The sequence below is a fragment of the Medicago truncatula genome, chromosome 7 (genome assembly GCF_003473485.1).
Source record: "Medicago truncatula cultivar Jemalong A17 chromosome 7, MtrunA17r5.0-ANR, whole genome shotgun sequence".
Lineage (NCBI taxonomy): Eukaryota > Viridiplantae > Streptophyta > Magnoliopsida > Fabales > Fabaceae > Medicago > Medicago truncatula.
In genome coordinates, this window is record NC_053048.1 from 50,367,571 (window position 1) to 50,387,045 (window position 19,475).

Sequence of the window (19,475 nt, forward strand, 5' to 3'; positions counted from 1 at the left end):
GGTGCGGTTCAAGGACACCCCACTTATATATATCGGTATCGAACCAACTAAGTCATGTGCCAATAAATTGATACTATAAGGATATGGTTTGTTAGTTCACCCATCAAATTAATCATGCGAATTCATGATCCACTTCATGCTTTTTAAGCAATATAATATACATTATACCATCCATTAAGTTATTTAATAGTATCAGATTAATTCTCTAAGGTTTTCTTTGGTCTATATCTTTAAGTCTTATTATGTGTATAGTGTTACTATTTTTTTCCCCACATATATCATTGAAAAACACATGTGTTCGTTTTATTAATAACCAGACATGAAAGGGATTGGTCATTTATGCTATATGCATCTCTCGCCCATTTTATAAAATTAGGTTAAACGATTTATAGCATGATATATTTTGACTAGTTTTAAATTTACATATGTCACATTAATCACATAACATATATCAATCATATAGATACTTTATACAATACCATGATTGAGGCACCACCAAATGGTGGGTAAAGTGTCAGTCCTCTCTAATATGATAAAAGATGATGGATAGTGGGTATAGCTGCTTTTGCCCCCACACCATGCAGTGATCATTCAAAATGACTTTTGAATTTTGATAAAGCAACTCAACACAACAAAGCCTTTCATTTTCTACTTTATATAGTCAATAGAAACTAAAAGAGAAAACTTATCTCCAACCCAATTGATCTAGCTCTTAATCTATACTCACAATCCTCCATACAAGTCATTCTCAAATCCTCACCCTCTTTCTTTTCCTCACTATTTAAGTGTATCGTAGCATGTGTAGTGTAGTAGTAGTAGCAGCCATCAATTATTTTTGAAAGATATCATGAAAGGAATGAGAAGCAACTTTCTTAGAAAATTGCAACTCTTCCCAACCAAAACCAATTCCAAACAAAGCCTTATTCTTCAACTCAACACCCCAGATATGTTCTGCATCCAAAAATGCCCCACTTCACCGTTCTTCGACGACCACAAAGTAAATGATTCGAGGTGGACCTCAGCCCATTCCGGAACAGTAAATAACCTTACTGAGCTCGAGTTTAGCCTTGACCGAAGTGAGAACGATGATGATGATAAGATACATCATTTTGAGGAATTACAAGAATTCAATTTCAAATTAGCTACAACAAAACAAGTAGCATGCATCAAAGGGTATCCATCACTTAAAGATTTTGAAGAAAAGTGTCCACCAGGAGGAAGCAATTCAATCATTCTTTACACAACAAGTTTGAGAGGAATAAGGAAAACATTTCAAGATTGCAACACAATCCATTTCTTGTTGAGAAGTTTAAGAGTAATGTATCATGAAAGAGATGTGTCTCTGGACTTGGAATACAGACAAGAGTTGTGGAATATATTGGGAGAGAAAGTGATTCCTCCAAAGCTTTTTATCAGAGGAAGATACATTGGAGGAGCTGATGAAGTGTTTGGTTTGCATGAAATGGGTTGGCTTGGAAAGATTTTGGAAGGAACACCAACTGTTTCTAGTGATTGTCTTTGTATTGGTTGTGGCAACATGGGATTTACCATTTGTTCAACTTGTTGTGGAAGTTGCAAAGTCTTCATCAACAATGGTGACAGTACTGACACCAGCAACAATGAATGTTTCCTTAGATGTCATGGGTGCAATGAAAATGGGCTTGTCAAATGCACCATTTGCTGCTAGAAATTGATTGATCTTACTAAAAGGTCCAACTTTTTCCACTCCTCAACTCTGAATTTTACATTCGAAAAAGACATAAAGTTTTTATGTCGTTTAGAAGTATACTTTCATACCAAAAAAATTGTATTTTTTTCCTATGAAAGTATATTTCCCAAATCATGTATAAGTATCACTAAAACCTAGGATGTGTTTGATTTTTATATCTTGTTGTAATATAGTGTATTTAATTTACCTTAGACATGGTTCTTATGTTAGCATGATATAGTGTCTTACCTATCTGAAATTGCCCTTTAAATGGACATTGTATGAAACCCGTTTTTAGATGTTGTTTAGGGACTAATTAATTAAAAATTAGTACTTGGTTATTATTGGTTCTGTAAAGCAACTCTCCTTTGGTCGATAGTTCTGCATTAATTGAATGGAAAATATTGAATCCAAACATCTTATTTCGTCTTTTAATATATAAAAATAATGAGTACATAGTTCCTAAAGTATGCAATTTTATAGTTCACTGCATCTATAATTGCATATGACCAATCTCTACGAACTCACAACTATTAGTTCATCAAATATTGCAATAACTCCCTAAAAATCATCAAATACTGCAATAAGAAGAAGAAGAAGAAGAAAAAAAAACCTCAAATGTAGAAAGGCTTAACAGTTAACACCACTTCACTAAAAAAAAATTAGGGGTATGGACGGTGAGTAGGGGTGCGGAAAGATCTTAAAACTTGTTGAAGATGATTTTCAACGAAGGAGAAGACATGTTAAAAGTTGACATGTGAAAAGTTGATAGTGGAACTAGATTGCTTCAAATTCAAAATATAGGGGGGATTCATCCTATATTTTAGTTTTTTCGATTCTCTTATTTATATATTCTATATATATAAAGAGAACGTAAGGTTTTGTGTTGGTTTTTTTTACTTCTAATTATACTTTTAAATAAATTTGACTATAAAAATGTTATTTTGTTGGTGTAATTTAAAAAGATAAGAATTTATATTATATTTGATATTTTTTTTTGTTATTTTTTTAAAAGAAAAGATAGTATAGTCTTTTACAATATGAAAGTCCAAAATATATTTTATCCATACCTATAATTTTAATCAAATCAAAATAATTTTAATCAAATTTTTATAAAAACTATGTTTATACTCAATAGCAAAAGAGCAATGATACATTGACACTCTTAGGTGCATGTACTACTTGTACATCCACTCACAATTGTGACACGTGTCCACGTGGTCCTAACACATAAAAGAAATTCATTTTTTTTATCTCTCACACACTCTCACATGAGGGTGATACATTGTGTGTATGGAGAAAATGGTGTCAATGAAACATTATCCTTAGCAAAATAAAAAGAGCATAACTTTAGTTATAATAATGTTCATATTGATATAGATTTTGTGATTATCACATAAATTACTCAAAAATTAAAATTAAAATAGTTTGATATTAAATTGAGAATATTTGTTTAGTGGAACATCAATGAACAAGTGGGAGCTAAAGTACAATGGGGCATCATGCGCTAAAGAGTGAGCGACCATATTTACATACCTCCGAAGCATAGAGTTTTGAAAAAATATAAAATATTAATTTGTCACAAGGGTAATTTTGTAATCTGAATAACCTAAAAAATCAAAATCTTTTTCTTTTGGTACAAAAGAGGCCAAAGGCCCCAAAAAAAAATCAAAATCTTATTAAATTTAAAAGAGTTAATTAAGTAAATGGTCGCTATAAATATTTAGAATTTCATTTTCAGTCCTTACAAAATAAAATCGCACATTTTAGTTCATGTATAATTTTCCATCAGTATTTTTAGTCCCTGTAAAATTTTCCATCAACATTTTTAGTTCCTATAAAAAAATTGTGTCAATATTTTTGTCCCTAAAGTGCTAAAGCAAAATGTCATAGGAGCTGAAAGTGTGATTTTTTTTTGTACGGACTAAAAACAAAATTTTGAATATTTACCGAGACCATTTACTTAATTAACCCAACTTAAAATATTTAAATATAAAATAATTATTAATAATTAAAAAAAATGGTTGACAATTAAGCACAAATTATTTTGATAAGATGTTTCACCTACACCCAAAAGGACAATTGGGCGAGTAAGGAAGGGGTGAAATGGAGAAATCAATATCTTTTTAAAAATACAAAAATATTAATATTAATTTAAATGTTTTAACATATTAAATATAGGTTTTCCTTTAAAAAAAATATTAAAAATAATTTTCGTGAAAGGATAGTTTTGTCATTTACATATAATATATATAGATATCATTCATGTATTTATATAAAAAAGAATTATTTAGTTAGTCAAGATTTAAATTTAAAAAAAAATATATTGTTTATTTTGTAGTCACATTGACTTTTTTAAGAATAATATGAAATTATTTAATTTATAAAATTTTACAATATTACAAAATAATATGAAAAAATTTAATCATCTCAAAAGGCTAATTTTATCACTTAAATATAATATATATTATACTATTATGAGGTGTGTACCAAAACATGAATGATATGGTAAAAAAAAAAAAGAGAAAGAATGCTTGATATGATAAAATAATTTTATCACGTTTAATATCATGTGTGTATCAATCACATTGTAGGGTAATTGTTTATCATGTGTGTATTCTATTATAGTATTATTTTGTTTTATCAAATATCATATGTCTATCAACTCATGTGCACCAAATCGCCCTTAAAAGAATCAAAGATTAGGAATGGAGGCCAAAGTCAACAAATATGATGCATAGTTTTATTTTTTTTACATTTAATATGATACATTATTAAAGTTAAAAGAAAATCTATTTTATTCAACTCTTATTAAATATTTTATTTAATAATTTTAATGTTGGGGTTAATATTTAATTTAATAATAAAGAAATTTATATCAAAATATGTCAAAATATTTGAAAAACTAATATTACTCTATTTTTATGTTTTTTTATTATATATAAGTTGACCAAAGAAATTAATAATAGTTTACTTTTATTTTTTTATTCAATTTTTTTTAATGTTTAGTTCAAAGCAGGCAAGATATGTATTAAATGCACATAGAATGATTGAATTATTCTTTTTACAGACCACTAATTTCTTTTTTATAATATTTTTTCTTCAATTTATTTCATTTACTTTGGTTACAAATCCTATTTATACATACATGTGTTATTTTATGTTGAGAATATTGTGATATAGAGAGAAAGAAAGAAAGAAAGCGAGAAAAAAAAGAGAGAAAAGAAATACTCTCTTAAGAGAAGTCATGACTAGAATCAGAAAAAAGAAGATCACATCCAAATTGATTGAGAATAATACTCGAAGAAAGGCGGTTTATAAGAGAAGATTGAAAGGGTTGTTCACCAAAATGAAGCATGTGACAATCTTATGTGGCATTGAGGCATGTGCAGTTGTGTTTGGGCCAGGTGATACAAAACCATCAATATGGCCATCTCCTACAGTAGCTGAAGACCTAATAACCAAGTTTGAGTCAATGTCATTGGATGTGCAATCGAAAAATAAGACTGACCAATTGACTTTTTTGAAGGATAAGGGCAAAAAACTTGAAGCAAGCCTTGAAAAGATCAACAAAGAAAATGAAGAGACTTTAATGGGAGCTTATCTACATCAAATTGAAAACGAAGGTAAGTCTTTAAATGATTTTGATCATGATGTGCAGAATCGCTTGATTGCTTTTACTCTTGAAAAAATTAAGATTACTAGAAAGATGTCTAGGCATTTAGAAAAAGAGATATTACCTCTTAATAATCCTCCTCCACCGTTAGCACCAATATCTTTTACTTTAGACAATGGTGATGGGGTTAACATGTATGGACATGTTTCGAACCAACAACCCTTGTCAGATTTGGTCAAGAAAGTTGATCAAATGAGCAGTGGTTTCAATAACAACCCTGAAAGTTGCATGGGGATACCTCCTCTTGCAGATCTTAGAGGTGGTGGTTGTGATAACTTGGCTAATCAAGCTGATTTTGGTAGTTTTGATAAGGGAATGGGGATACCATCACCTGAATATTCCAGTGGTGGTTTTGATGCATCATTTTTTCAAGACAATTTGGAAAATTTTGATAGTATCATGGAGATACCATCACATGAAAATCATAGTGGTAGTGTTCATGATATGTTTCTTCCTCGAGGAAATCTGGAGAATTTTATTAACAATATAGGTAGCAACATTGGGATACAATCACATGAAAATCCTAGTGGTGGTGTGGGTGTGTTGCCTCCTCAAGGATATTTTGGAGGTCAAAGCAACTTTCAAGGTTTTGATGACATTACAGGTAGCAACACAAGAATACTACCACATGAAAATCTGAATGGGAATGTTGATTCGTTGCCTCCTCAAAAAAAATTTGAAGGTCAAGAAAACTTTAGAGGTTTTGATGACAACACAGGTAGCGGCATGTGGATACCACATAGTGGTGGTGATACATTGCTTCCTCAAGAAAATTTTGAAAGCCAATTTAACTTTGAAGATGTTGATAACAACTCAGGTTCTGGTGTTGGTGATGTTGATGTGCTGTCTCATCAAGGAAATTTTGGAGTTCAAGAAAACTTTAGAGGTTTTGATGATAATACATGTAGCAACATGTGGAAACCTCCACATGAAAATCCAAGCAATGGTGGTGTTGATATGATGACTTTTCATCAAAACAACTTTGGTGGCAATATTAATGGAGATGGGATGTGGAGTTTCAATGCAAACTTTGTTGACAATAATTACGGGAGCAACTTCAACCCTGAATTTCCATCGGAATAAATTTTTGTTGTCAACGGTATTAGGATTGATGTTGAAGTGCCTTATCATTTACTAGAAATTTTTCCAGAGTTAGATATTTATGAATTATCTAAAGTGTTGTTACCTTGACGTGGTTAAACAATTTTCATGAATTACTTATTGTTATTTAAGAGTTATTTATCTCTTGCTTGTTAGAAATTTGTGACATGTTTCATCTTTTTTTTCACAACGACTACATATTTCAACAATATATACAACTCGTTTTTAGAAGAGCGACCATCTCTGATGCATGCATCAGTTTGATAAAAACAAATATCATATAAAGATTATTTTTGTTTTGACATTTTTTTCTTTACCAAGGTAAAAATCCTTTAAGTAGGGAAAAAAATATTTCAAACCGACCGATAAAAACATATGACCCAACCAACATCATACTTTATTTTAAATAGACAAAGTCAAGACTTTTTTTAAAGTTTATTTAGCTAAAAAGATTAAATTGTAGGCCATCAAAAATTTGTTTAGAACTACGTGTCTACGCACTTGAGTAAATATAAATTTATTTTTTATTAAATTTTAAATTTTATTTTGTATTGATTGTTAAACAATATACTTTCTAAAATTTTCATAATTTAAACATTTTGATATACATCAATAACTGATGTACTTAGATGTAATATTATAAATTATATTAAATATTTTTGTGAATTCGGCAAATCAAAATCACATCAATAAATTTAGGTGTGTGGGGAAAGCATCAATGGTAACCAATAACTAAAATGACCACAAGCAACAATAACAAATCTAGATCTAATCTAACAACTATTTGCAAAGCACAAACCACAATCGAACCAAAGAACAAACAAGATAAAGAGAGTAGAGTGTAGAGAACAACTCACCAAGAATTTGTTCCCCTAGTTTGGCCCAACAATGACCAACATATGGAGGAGAGAGATCTATCCACTTCACTATCAATGAGTTATTTACAAATAGAGATACAAAAGAGTTACAATAAATTAGTTTCAACAAGCTCTCCAAGAACAAACCTAATTTCTACCATTTTCCTAAATATCTTCCAATGGTCAAGAGACTCAATGAAAATCAACCCTTAGCATTTAATTTCCTAAAGATCTTCTCTTTTGGTCTCTCAAGATTCACCCAAATTGCTCACAAGGACTCTCATCTCATGTGTTTCTCAACCCTTGAATCTCTTCCCAAAAGGAACCAACAATGTCCCAAGAGCTCCCTCTTTTAGTTCTCCAAGATACACATCTTCAACATTTGAATTGCACCCAAAGAAACTCAACTCTTAGCCTCTAAGTTCCATAAACGTTCGCTCCTTTCATTTGCATGAAATTCTCAAGCTACCTCAAAAAATGGGTCAAATAGTGATTTTATAATGTTGCAAATCTAGGAAATATGTGCCACAATTCCCTGGATCGTGCCATGATTTGCACTCGTACACTAGTACAATACTCAACCTGATCCAAAATTGTGTCATGATTTCTCAAATTGTGCCACGATTTACCAGAAACAACAACACCTAATTTGCAAGCATCATCAAACCGTGCTACGATTTCTTCAAATCGTGCAACAATTTTTTCAAGAAAACTTGATGTAGTATCAAAAGTAAGTATTTATGTTATCGTCTCCACAGGGACTGGTGCGATATTCTAAGCCGTTCAACAATCTATATCGTTCTGAGTAATGGAGTGGTAATAAGTTTTGTTTCATAAACTAGAAAACTATGAAATTATAAAAGATTTGAGAGTTAACAGAGAAATGATGATGCTGGGATTAAACTTCATCAACCTACGTATACGTACTCTTGGATTAGTGTTGCGGATTCTAATTATCAAGTGATATTATCACATATTGCTCAACAACATCATTCGTGTCCAAATGATGTCTTGATTTCTATTGAGTCGTTTAATCCTCAATTTCCCAAACTATTAAACGATCCAATAGTCGATTGTATTATTGCATGGTTGATTTCCTAAACTATTGAATGATACAAAAGCTTTAAGTTCCAATATTCAAAGTGATTATCAAAACCTAAATTCCATGTCTAGAACAAAAGCTTTGATAGAAGATTATTCTAACCTAGATTCAAAAGGTATTTTTCAATAACATTTCAAACCCATAAGATTGTAATGGAAAACAAGAATAACTTCAACATCATAAGATAATTAAAATCAAACAACATCATAATCAAAGGGAATACATACTAATAGAGTTGATTACATTTAATCCCAACAAAAAAAGTCTAGCTACTCATTGTTATGGTAACCTTACAAGGAGAAAAGAAGAGATGGAATGGAAGCAAGCCATGATGTCTCAATGATCTTGTGAATCCCTTCAATCCTTGTGCTCCTTGCTCCTTTAGGGTCTCTCTGTGTTTCCCTTGTTTTCTCTCTTCCTAAAGTCGCATATCATATGATGATTGCATCTGAAATAAGTGAATGGCCTTTATACTATGTTTGTTCTGATTGAACTCGCCATGGCAAGTAATCTGCTCGCCTCGCGAGTTGAGCTTTCTTTCCCAGTGGATTTCTGCCACGTCAGTTTTGAAGGATTAGGCCGTCTTAACTCGCCTGGCGAGTAATTTTGCTCGCCATGGCAAGTTAGCTTGCTTTGAACTCGCCATGGCAGGTTGGTGGCGAGTTGCTTCTGGTACTCTCTGCCTATACTCGCCTTGAACTCGCGTCGCGAGTAATTCACGTGTCATGGCAAGTAGATCACTTGACATGACAAGTTGACTTTTTTCACAAATCCTTGTTTCTCTTTCTTTCTTAGTGTCTTGACATTCAATTCCTGCACAAATGGATAGAGTAAGATGTAAAAAGCGTAATAGGGCAATTGTTCATCTTTTTCTCGGTTTTTCCCTAACTAACTTGTAAGATAAGTAACAAAAGTGCCTTAAATGTCACATGAAATTAACTACTTTCTAGCATTTATCAAACACAAACATCAAATTTTGAGTCAAAACTCAACAAATATGATATCATATAAAGTTAGATTTCAAAATATTTTTAAGGGACTTGAATATAGAACTTAATCTCATTGACTTAATATATTGTAAAGTTAGATTTCAAAATAGAATTTTTTTTTTTTACGGGATTTGAATATAGAACTTAATCTCATTGACTTAATATATTGTTAGTCTATTTACAAAAGCCTACACAACTCACCACTTAAGATGTGTATGATTTTGTAAAAAAAAAAGTAGTAAAATAGACTTTTAAACATACTTTTAGACTTTATTCCGTTGAATAGGTTAGATCTTATAAATTGTCCTATAATAAGTCAAACTCAGAAGTTATATTTTTAAAGTAGTTTAGATTTAAATATTGCAAAGTCCAACATATTCGCACATGTATTGTTTTTATTGTTAATGTGTCTTATGTAATTTTTTTTCTCGGTTATATTATATTGCTATAATCTTATAGTGCAATGGATCCGCACTAAAAGGTATAAGACATGCTTTACACACATACCATATCACCACACAATATTTTGTCATGTCCCATTACATTTTTATTTTATTTTTTTATAAATAATTTTCCCATCTATTGTAGGAGTATCCATCACTGTAAATTTCATCACCGAATATTATTGATCATTTCAACGTCACAAATAAAGCTATTGGTAAAAATCCAAGTCCTACATCAAATTGATGAGAGTTTATAAAGAGTAGGCACTCTTCACTTCACAAGCTTGTTTTGTGATGATGAGTTAGACCCCAATTTCAATATGGTATCAGACCTTGTCGAATTCAAGTGTCACCTAACTATTCACGCACCAAATCCAGAGAGTGTTGGGCGTGAGGGAGTGTATTGGGAAAAATCCAAATCCCACATCGAATTGACGAGACTCTTGATGAGAGTTTATAAAGAGGAGACATTCTTCAAGCCGGTTTTGTGAGGATGTATTTCGCCCCAAATTTCAACAAAAGGAACTGTTATTGCACGATGGCAGAGAGAAAATTCCGTAGAATCCACACACAAAGTGGAGGATAGACACATATATAAGTGTGATGGGTGAGGAAGAAGACAAACAATTTGTGAGTGATATTAAACAGTTATTTATTATTTTAAATTAACTTAAATTGATTTAAAATGACATGGCAGAAACATGGTTTTTTATTTGATGATAGTGTGAAAATATTTTACATTGTTAGTGTACATTCTTTATCATATTGGTGTTATCTCTACATTCATGCTTTAAGAAAAGAGGGACATTTTTTTTTTTACTTTTTGACAAAAAAGATGGTCGTGGTTTAGTAATTCATTTATCTTGGACATAATAAGAGAAAAATTCTACGTTTTAAGTCTCTAAATTTTCCTCACTAATATAACTAAATTTTTTTAATGTCTCGTAAATGTTCATACATAAAGAAGCTTGGAGGCTTTAACACCACGGTGCAACAAAATCAATCATAGAAAAGATAGTAACATTCTTCTAGTATGAACGACTTCTGCTAATTTCATCTGATTTTCAATCTTCTTTTTCCTCTTTATCCCCGTCTTCCTTTTCCTCCTCCTCCTCATCTTCTTCATCATATTCTTCTTCCACTTCACTTTCACAATCAGCAAACACATATTTCTCATTCTCGGTGCACAAAAGTTCTCCACTCATGCAAAGCTTCTGAAGATGAATATGAAGAATAGATGCATGATCAAACGGTAAATCTTTATCATATTGCCTTCTAATAAACTCGGAGATTGCTTCCTCAGTCAAGCCACTTTTCTCATCCAACTCCTTCATCGCTCTCTTTATCATCTACGTAATTAACAAAAAATAAAAAACTTGTGATGAGAGGTTTTATTTATAAATTCAAATCAATTGACATAAACAAAAGAAAATAAAGAAAGAGTTAGTTTCTAACCGAGTCATAAGGAGGGTGAGTGGGGGATTTGAAAATTCGTTGAAGACAATGGTTAACGAGGGAGGAGAGGAGTGGACAGTGGATCGTGTAGCTGGGTTCTAATGCTGCAATACGCAACAAGAGAGACTTCATCCTTTGATCTTGCAGCATGGTGTGCCTCTTTGTGTTTTTTATTACTCTACCGTGCAAATATTTTCTACCTACTCCCTGTTTCTACACTATTTATAATAGGTGCTTAGGTGCTCAAGTGTTTGTTGGATTGGATCGATTTGGAAAGTTGTTACAATCTTTCCTTAATTTATTTTTTTTTGTCACAATCTTTTTTGGATTTATTTAATTTGGAAAATTATGTAATCTATTATAAGATCTTGTTCTTTTATATCTTCCACTCAATTTCGTTTTAAAATTTAATTAAATCCAATTCAATATTTCAATTCACGGCATGTTTGTTTTTTTAGGGAATTTAGATTTGTTATCTTTCAATTTTTTTTTTAAATGACTTAATTTGTTTGGATACAAACTATAATATAATAGAGATTTTTTTTTTTGTTACAAAATTACTGCCACATTTTGACATTTATTTTCTCTTTCATCTAAAAAATATAGTTTTTAGAAAACTACTTAGGGTGCGTTTGGTTTGCAAAACAGCAAGTACAGTACAGAACAGTACAAGAAAGAACAGCACAATACAAGGGAGAACAGCACATGACAAATTTTTATCACATTGAATAATTTTTTGTTTTATACGATTTTGGAGGGACAAAATGCTATTTTGATATTTTAGACAACTTGTACGTAGGACAAAAAGTTGTGCTGTGGTTTGCTGAGGCACAAAAATATCAGTTTTTGTCCCGTCTCTTGCCTCCAGTTTGTCCTATACCTGAAACAGTTTTACAAATCAAACACTGGACAACTGGAGTTGTTCTGTCCTGTCCTTCATTTTTTAGCAAATCAAACGGACCCTAAGAGCTTGTTTGTTGTGGAATGCACTTAGGCGACATAGTTTTTTTTCCTGACATTGATGATATTAGTATATTTTATGTAAGAGAGAATGATGGATGAATGATTAAAATAAATTATTTAGATGAGAATGAATTATTGATTTAGAGAGAGATAAGAACAATATCACCAATGTCACTAAAAGCTAATGACACCCAAGTGCAAGCCGTTTGGTTTAGTTCTTTTTAAGCAAAAAACATATTTTTTAAACAAAAAAAAAAACTAACGAGTAATGCATGTGTTTGTTACTCCCGTTTCTTTTTAAGTATCGTTTGAGTGTGGATTTAGCATTAATGTTTAACTATCGTTTTAGTATTTTCACGATACACTTTGTCAATCATACCCTTTGTCAATTACTTTTATCTTTTTAAATAAAACTAATTAAAGTTATATATTTGGAAAACTAAAGTTTTTTTAAAACAAAGTTTGTTTGTTTTTTTAAAACAAAGTTTGTTTCTTGTTATCTTAAAATTGACAATTATTTGTTATGAAAGAGACAAAAATGTACAAAAAAATAGAAATTTGTTGGAGAAAAAAATAATAACTAACAATTGCTTGTTACGAGAGAAAAATAACATATTAAATTTATTGAAAAGAGAGTGTGTGCAAAAAAATAGAAATATATTTGTGGATTAAAGTAAGGGTATAACAGTAAGTAAAGGTGCAAAATTACACTTTTTAATTTGGTGTTAATATTCTAAAACGACACTTAAAAAGGAACGGAGAGTACAACTTTTTAAAAGAATCATCATAATCTAAAAAAAATATTAGAGCTTCAAATAAGAAGTTTTTTTTTTAAAGGAAGCTTCAAATAAGAAATTATTAAGTGAAGCTTATATCTTTCAAAAAAAGTGAAGCTTATAAAAAAAAAATAGATTTTACATTCCTTTTTCGATTATTGTGGTTTTAAGCATCCAATTATGACCATGATAATACACGTAGTTATACCAAAAAATACGTAAAATATGACCAAGATCGTTTGATAAGGCCTTCAAAAAATACACAGGCATTCATACCAATCAGGTAATGTTGGTTATTACATCAAATTAGGCCATACTGAATCAAAATACTTACCGGTTGTTGTAAATATTATTTTTACAAAAATAAAACGATATTCATTCATTTAAATTGATAGATTACATCATTCAATATCGCTGAAAACGTAAAGGATAAATTTGTAAACAAACTTACATCATACAAGTTAATATCATACAACGGCAAAATGCCTATAAATAATATGATAAAATTAAAGTGACTAGAATACTCATGCATCCGGATCTGCAACGTTGATGACAAAACCATTGATTGAATAGCCGATCTTTCAATAGGAACCAAATGAATACTGCAGCAGGATATGAAAACAACGAACACAAGACGACGAACAACACAATGCTGCATCAGACGACGAAATCACGAAGAAAAAACTTATATCTATGTGAAAATCACTTATTTAGATTAGCATAGAGAAAGAAAAAAAAGATAAAGATGAGTGATTTCTAATCAAAATTTGACCTAAAACCACCCATGGCAATGAAAAAAATGGAAGAAAGAGCCCCGAGAAAAAGAATGGAAAAAAACTAAAATGTTTGGAGAGGGAGAAACTAAAGAGATAAAACTTATTTCTTCACTCTATGGCAGCTAAACTCTTACAAATATTTTCAAAATACAAGTGAAACTATTGATTTATAATTTCTTTTCACTTATATGTAAAGCTTTTTTATCATACAATTGTTGCATACTAAATGCTCTAAACACTTTTTTGGGTAAATCTCACTTAAACTTCAAATAAAAACTTCCCATTTTCATACACCATTTATAATTTTTAAGTAAATTTATAATCAATTTATTATAATTTTTCTCTAGACATGATAACCCGTCCAAGCTCAACCATACTAAGCACATGTACATAATAATAACACCTATAAAATAGGAGTAAACGTGAAATTGATAGTAACTATCGAGAGAAATGTTATTTGATAAACTATATTTTTATAGGACAACTTGTGGCACAACCAAAATATAGAAAAGAATGTAGATTTGACACAAAAATCAAAACAATAAAGAGATAAAATAAAAACATAACGTAAATATAAGAGAAATAATTATTATATAAGATATCGCAAAATAGTTGTTCAAGTATCATTTCTGAACACCAATGATGTATATAAACCATAATTCACCCCTTAGGAAAAAAAGAAAAGAAAAAAAAACATCATGCAAATTTCAGGTGAACCTCTCCATCACTCGGTGCTAATCTCCAAAATAAATCCTCTCCAATTATCAAAAGTAGCTTCACCTCTATCTCAAGTTTTTTCACTTGTTAGTCCACCTCTGAACGCAAGTAAAATCCAAACATTTTTTTTTTTAAGGAATCCAAACAAAATTTGATGATTTGGATTGAATTTTAAAAGTTGACCTAATACAATTTATGTCAAACATATACAATATATATACTTAATAAACAAAAATCACAATTTTTGACAAAAAAAGAAAAAGAAAAGTAGTGGTAACAGAACAACAGTCTTTTTCACATACACTGTTTTATTAGCTGAAATTTATATGGATGTCACTTATTTTGTGAGACCTACATGATTTGACAAAAGTGCAATGCTAACACACTCTAAAAAAATATTTGAATAAAGATAGAAAAAAAGAGAAACGAGAATCAAAAGAAAGCCAAATCCATCATCTACTCTACATACTAGCTGTATATTCTTGTGTAAAAAAGTTATAAGGCAATCACGAGTAGTAGAAACTTTATGTCATATGCCAAAAGTTTGCATTCACTTGAAAAGGAAATCACAGAATCATTTACATGATGATACCATTCCCAAGAATGATTAATATTCTAAGGCAAAACAAAGTCTACAACTTCAGGTCACTATCAACACTTAAACGAGCTTCTATATAGACTTAACTACCATAATATTAACTGCTTAAAATTGTAAAACTAACTACTTATCTACACTTTCTTTAATCTAAATTATATTCTAAACTACCATTATCATGTAGAAATCTCATTTATTGCAAGAGCAAGTGTGTCTGCTGCAAACATGGTTGCTTCCACCGCAGGAGTTGTTGATAAACAAGGCGGTAACAATTGAGTGTAATGAAACTCAATTTGTAGTCTCTGATGAGGCGAAAATGTCATATTATTTTTCATTATATCAGCCTGCAACTCTCTGATGGGAATTGCAGCCAGGAAACTTTTGATGTACTCTTTGCATGCTTCCTTCCCTCTGCAGACAACCACCTCTTCTTGATCTTCAATAGAATCACCTTCCTTACCGTTGTTAACATCTTTAAACGGCTTTTTATTGCGCTCTAATAGTTGCGCAACAGTTTTCCAGCCACCAGTTGCTTTTTTCTCATTTGATGATTGAGGAACACTTTTTGTTTTGTGAATTACTGTGTTGCTGTCAAATTTTAGGATATATGCTTGATTGCATCCTTCATGAAGCCTCTCCCCCAATGTGTCAATGATGTAGTAACAGTCAGATTCAACTTTGAGAATGAAAAAATGGTCATTCCAACTAACAATGAAAACATGAGGTCCACCATTGCTAAGACACTCGTGTTCAGAATCACTGATCTCGTCCCAAATGTTGTCGAAAGACATTGAGCCGCGAAGAAACTCGAATCTTTCCTCGTCCACTCCTTCTGGATGAAAGAAACCAATGAAGGATTTGCCAGGAACAACAGAAAGCGGACGTATTTTTGCTTCAAGGACTGTTTCTAGATCAAAATGCCCGTCCGGGAACCGATTTCTACAGGTCTCATTGTCGCGTAGATTTCTCCATTCTGAGGAGCCTTCTCGAATTAGACCGTCGAACTGGGACTTTAGGGGCATGAAATCATGATAGTTCTGGAACCAATCAGCAATTACGGCAACAAGAGCTGTACATGCACTCTCACCCGCCGCGCGTTCACTGCGTTGATCGATTGATGCAAAGAAGACTTGTGTCTCAAGCTTCATCTGACCATCGCGGCTAGTGATCTCTTTCTGCTCCCAACTCCCAACAACAAACATATCATCTCCGAATTCAGAGATTGGCGTATCCCCAGTCTTGTGAAACTAGTGAATAAAAAATAAACTAATTAATAACAGTGAGCAACATAAGTTTATTTTACTAATTTCTAAGCAAAAAAAAAAAAATACAGCATAATTACTTTCAATAAAAGAGATTATAGACTAAAGTTCTATTTCTATTAGTTTACAATCACTACTAGTCTAAAACTGTTATTATAAAAGTAAAGCTACTGCAAAGAGTATCAAGCAAGAAATAGTTCTTACCTTCGAAGAGATGGATTCATCAGATTCAGAGCTAAGCTGTCGGCGATCAAAATCTATGTCGTCCCCGCCGTCTTCAGCATAGGCCTTTTTTAACAATGGCTCTCCCCTAAACTTCCTCTTCCTCCATGGAAGTATGCTGCGCTTTGTACTTTGTGATAAATAAGGCTCAGAAGAAGACGTGGTAGATTCATCCATATGCGAACGCCCAGCATCAGGCATGCAATAGCTGTGGTAAACCCAAATGTCTTTCTCATCACAATTCATTCTCGTGTTTGAATAATAAGAACATGATCCTCCAGCATTTGCGGAGGCCAATGTTCCATAACGGAATGAATTCCCAACACTTGAATCCTCATTCCCCCGGTCTGAATCTCCTAAATCATCGAGTGAGTCAAAATCGAGAGAGTAGTTATGAGTATTATCTCCACTCCTAGAATACTTGCTATCACTACTTCCTTCTTCTCCACGGCACGCCTTTTCTGATTTCCTAGAAGATACAAATTCTGTGAAAAACCTTACTTTCCTAAGGCCGGCTTTTATTGCAGAAAGATCACCTTTCTCCGTCATTGTAATTTCTTCGGATTGAGCCGATGGTGATGACACAGGAACTATTGATCTATGAACTGTTGCTCTCTCCACCAAGCTAATTGATATCTGCATGCAATTGAATTGAGATATATTGTGAAAACAATAACAAAGACAAAAATCCAAGCCATAATGTTGATTATTTATTATTACATGATGACAGTAAATTACATCAGAGAGGACCTACACAGAGTAAAGGAGATTGCTGTGCAGAATCTCCAGGATTTGTGAGAGGAATGTTCAAACCAAAACTAGTCTGATCAATTGAATTTGCAAATTCAGCAATATTCAACAAAGCTGTTCCAACAACAGTACCCTTTTTCCTTGGGCTTCCATTGAATCCCTACAATTACATTAAAAAAAACGATCACAAATTCTGTTTGGAACAAAAATAGAATTAGAATGAAATATGAACACACAATACACACACTTGCAATACAAATGAACAAATACCTCAAACTAACCGATTAAATAATAATAATAAATAAAAAATTATATTAGAAAAATCAAAATGGTCTCATAAAAAAATCATAACAGCCAATAAGTCAACTACTACCGCACAAAACAGAAAGGGAAAGTTCCAATATTTTATTTAAAAAATCCTACTTTTCATTTTTTTTGTCAAAAAATACAATAAGTCAAAAGCTACGTTATCTGTAACATTAAAACAGTCACAAAAACCAATCTCCACCTCTTCAATTAATGACCTTAAATTCATTGTTGAAGAGAAAATTGATTAGGTGTGACACAACAAATTTCCAGGACCAAATATTAGGAGACATAAAAACAAAAACAGATGAAATAAAAGGACGGTGACAACCCAACACACAGAATCACCCAAATTTTCATCCATCCTACAAACCCAACAAAAAAAAAACAAGAATTTCAGAAATTAATCAAACAGTGATTCCCTAAAATCATTTAAAATCAACAAATAAAAAAAAATCTTTATATTAATTATTGATTATATTATTAAATTGTGAAAAGAAAAAGAAAGAAAAGTAAGAGAAAGAGACACATACATGAAAAAGATTGAAAGCGATTTCCCACGGATGAAACAACACATTGTCTTTGTTGTAACCATTGAGATTACAAAGATGATGAAATTCTTCATCAAAATTTACGACGAAACCAGCAGAAAAGTCGTCGTATTCCATGACAGCCTCTCTTGTGAAATTTCTTGCGACGGAGCCTCGTCGCAAGGAATAAAGTGTTGACTTAGGACCTTTCCATTTAACTTGAATCGCTAATTTTGAAGAAGATTGACGTATAGGATTGCATCCAATGAGTTTCTTTACATTAAGCCTGACGTGATACTTTTTGGTGACGAGTGGCGGCCATGGTCGCCACCTCATCATCTTCACCACCATTATTATTCTTTCCTTTTCTTGATAGTATGTATAATAGTGTCACGCACGCTCTAAGAATAACAAAGAAACAAAGAGTGTGAGATGAATAGAATAGAATAGAATGATATGAAAAGAAGAAAAGAATATAAGGGTTGTTGGTTATGTTATCTGAATTTGAGAAGATAAGGGAGAGGAAAACGGAGAAAGAAGTTATATAAGAGAGATTGTTTCGGAGAGAAAAGAAAAGAAAAAATATGCACCGGTGGTATAGAATATGCCGTTGTTATTTATGGTTATTTATAGATGTATCATTTTATTGTATAGTTTTGTAGTATATATATAAGAGAGAAATGTATTATGTATATGTATGTATAAAGGGAGAGAGAGGGACAAAACATAAACATAGGACGGACGGTTGAGTTTGAGTTAGCTTAGGTTGATGGACTTGCCTCCCTTCTTATAACAAGTTTAACTCTAGTTAGAATCCGCGTACGTGTTTTGGTTTGGGGATTACTTCGTGAACATGGTTTGGTTTGGTTAAATTAAAGTTAGGGAGGAGGACTCAAAGTGTTGCATCTAGATGATTATGTATATCAGAATGCGATCAAGATCAGATGATTCATATTGTCGGATTATTTTAAATTAATGAATAAAGTAAAATTTAAAAAAATACAAAACTATTAATTTTGATCGGTCATAGATTTTGTAATCGGATGATTGCTTGAAATATTTAAATTTAGATTAATTGTATGCAGTTAAAGGAGACATGTTCATCCGATCAAGATCAGATGATCCAGGTTTAACTAATAAGAATAAACGTAGTTTAAATATAAATTGTTCGATCTTTATATTAATTAACTGCAAGAGTGCATGTAGTTTTGACTAGGTACAATTTGAATCTCCGAATGTTTTAGTGC

At 31.6% G+C, this 19,475-nt stretch overlaps 4 protein-coding genes across 4 annotated transcripts; 2 read left to right on the plus strand and 2 right to left on the minus strand.

Moving 5' to 3' along the window:
- Positions 1 to 646: 646 nt before the first annotated feature.
- On the plus strand, positions 647 to 2,065 carry LOC25499500 (uncharacterized protein At5g39865). Its single transcript, XM_013594776.3, has one exon. It carries the CDS (start codon positions 848 to 850, stop codon positions 1,685 to 1,687), a length of 840 nt encoding a protein of 279 aa, XP_013450230.1. The 5' UTR covers positions 647 to 847; the 3' UTR covers positions 1,688 to 2,065.
- Positions 2,066 to 4,955: 2,890 nt separating this feature from the next.
- Positions 4,956 to 6,467, plus strand: LOC25499501 (uncharacterized). The gene has a single exon (XM_013594777.1). It carries the CDS (start codon positions 4,956 to 4,958, stop codon positions 6,465 to 6,467), a length of 1,512 nt encoding a protein of 503 aa, XP_013450231.1.
- A 4,315-nt stretch (positions 6,468 to 10,782) lies between these two features.
- On the minus strand, positions 10,783 to 11,505 carry LOC25499502 (uncharacterized). The gene is made up of 2 exons (XM_013594778.3): positions 11,332 to 11,505; positions 10,783 to 11,225 (listed from the first exon to the last, which is right to left on the minus strand). The coding sequence occupies exons 1-2, from the start codon at positions 11,479 to 11,481 to the stop codon at positions 10,941 to 10,943; spliced, it is 435 nt and encodes a 144-aa protein (XP_013450232.1). The 5' UTR covers positions 11,482 to 11,505; the 3' UTR covers positions 10,783 to 10,940.
- A 3,571-nt stretch (positions 11,506 to 15,076) lies between these two features.
- On the minus strand, positions 15,077 to 18,970 carry LOC25499503 (uncharacterized). The gene is made up of 4 exons (XM_013594780.3): positions 18,232 to 18,970; positions 17,397 to 17,552; positions 16,625 to 17,278; positions 15,077 to 16,405 (listed from the first exon to the last, which is right to left on the minus strand). Exons 1-4 carry the CDS (start codon positions 18,577 to 18,579, stop codon positions 15,335 to 15,337), a joined length of 2,229 nt encoding a protein of 742 aa, XP_013450234.1. The 5' UTR covers positions 18,580 to 18,970; the 3' UTR covers positions 15,077 to 15,334.
- Between the last annotated feature and the right edge of the window lie 505 nt (positions 18,971 to 19,475).

Coding starts and splice junctions, on each gene's coding strand:
- LOC25499500 (XM_013594776.3), top strand. CDS start 848: ATGAAAGGAATGAGAAGCAACTTTCTTAGAAAATTGCAACTCTTCCCA.
- LOC25499501 (XM_013594777.1), top strand. CDS start 4,956: ATGACTAGAATCAGAAAAAAGAAGATCACATCCAAATTGATTGAGAAT.
- LOC25499502 (XM_013594778.3), bottom strand. CDS start 11,481: ATGCTGCAAGATCAAAGGATGAAGTCTCTCTTGTTGCGTATTGCAGCA. Junction 11,226..11,331: donor CTCACCCTCCTTATGACTCG/GTTAGAAACTAA, acceptor TTAATTACGTAG/ATGATAAAGAGAGCGATGAA.
- LOC25499503 (XM_013594780.3), bottom strand. CDS start 18,579: ATGGTGGTGAAGATGATGAGGTGGCGACCATGGCCGCCACTCGTCACC. Junction 17,553..18,231: donor TCGCTTTCAATCTTTTTCAT/GTATGTGTCTCT, acceptor ATGTAATTGTAG/GGATTCAATGGAAGCCCAAG. Junction 17,279..17,396: donor AGCAATCTCCTTTACTCTGT/GTAGGTCCTCTC, acceptor AATTGCATGCAG/ATATCAATTAGCTTGGTGGA.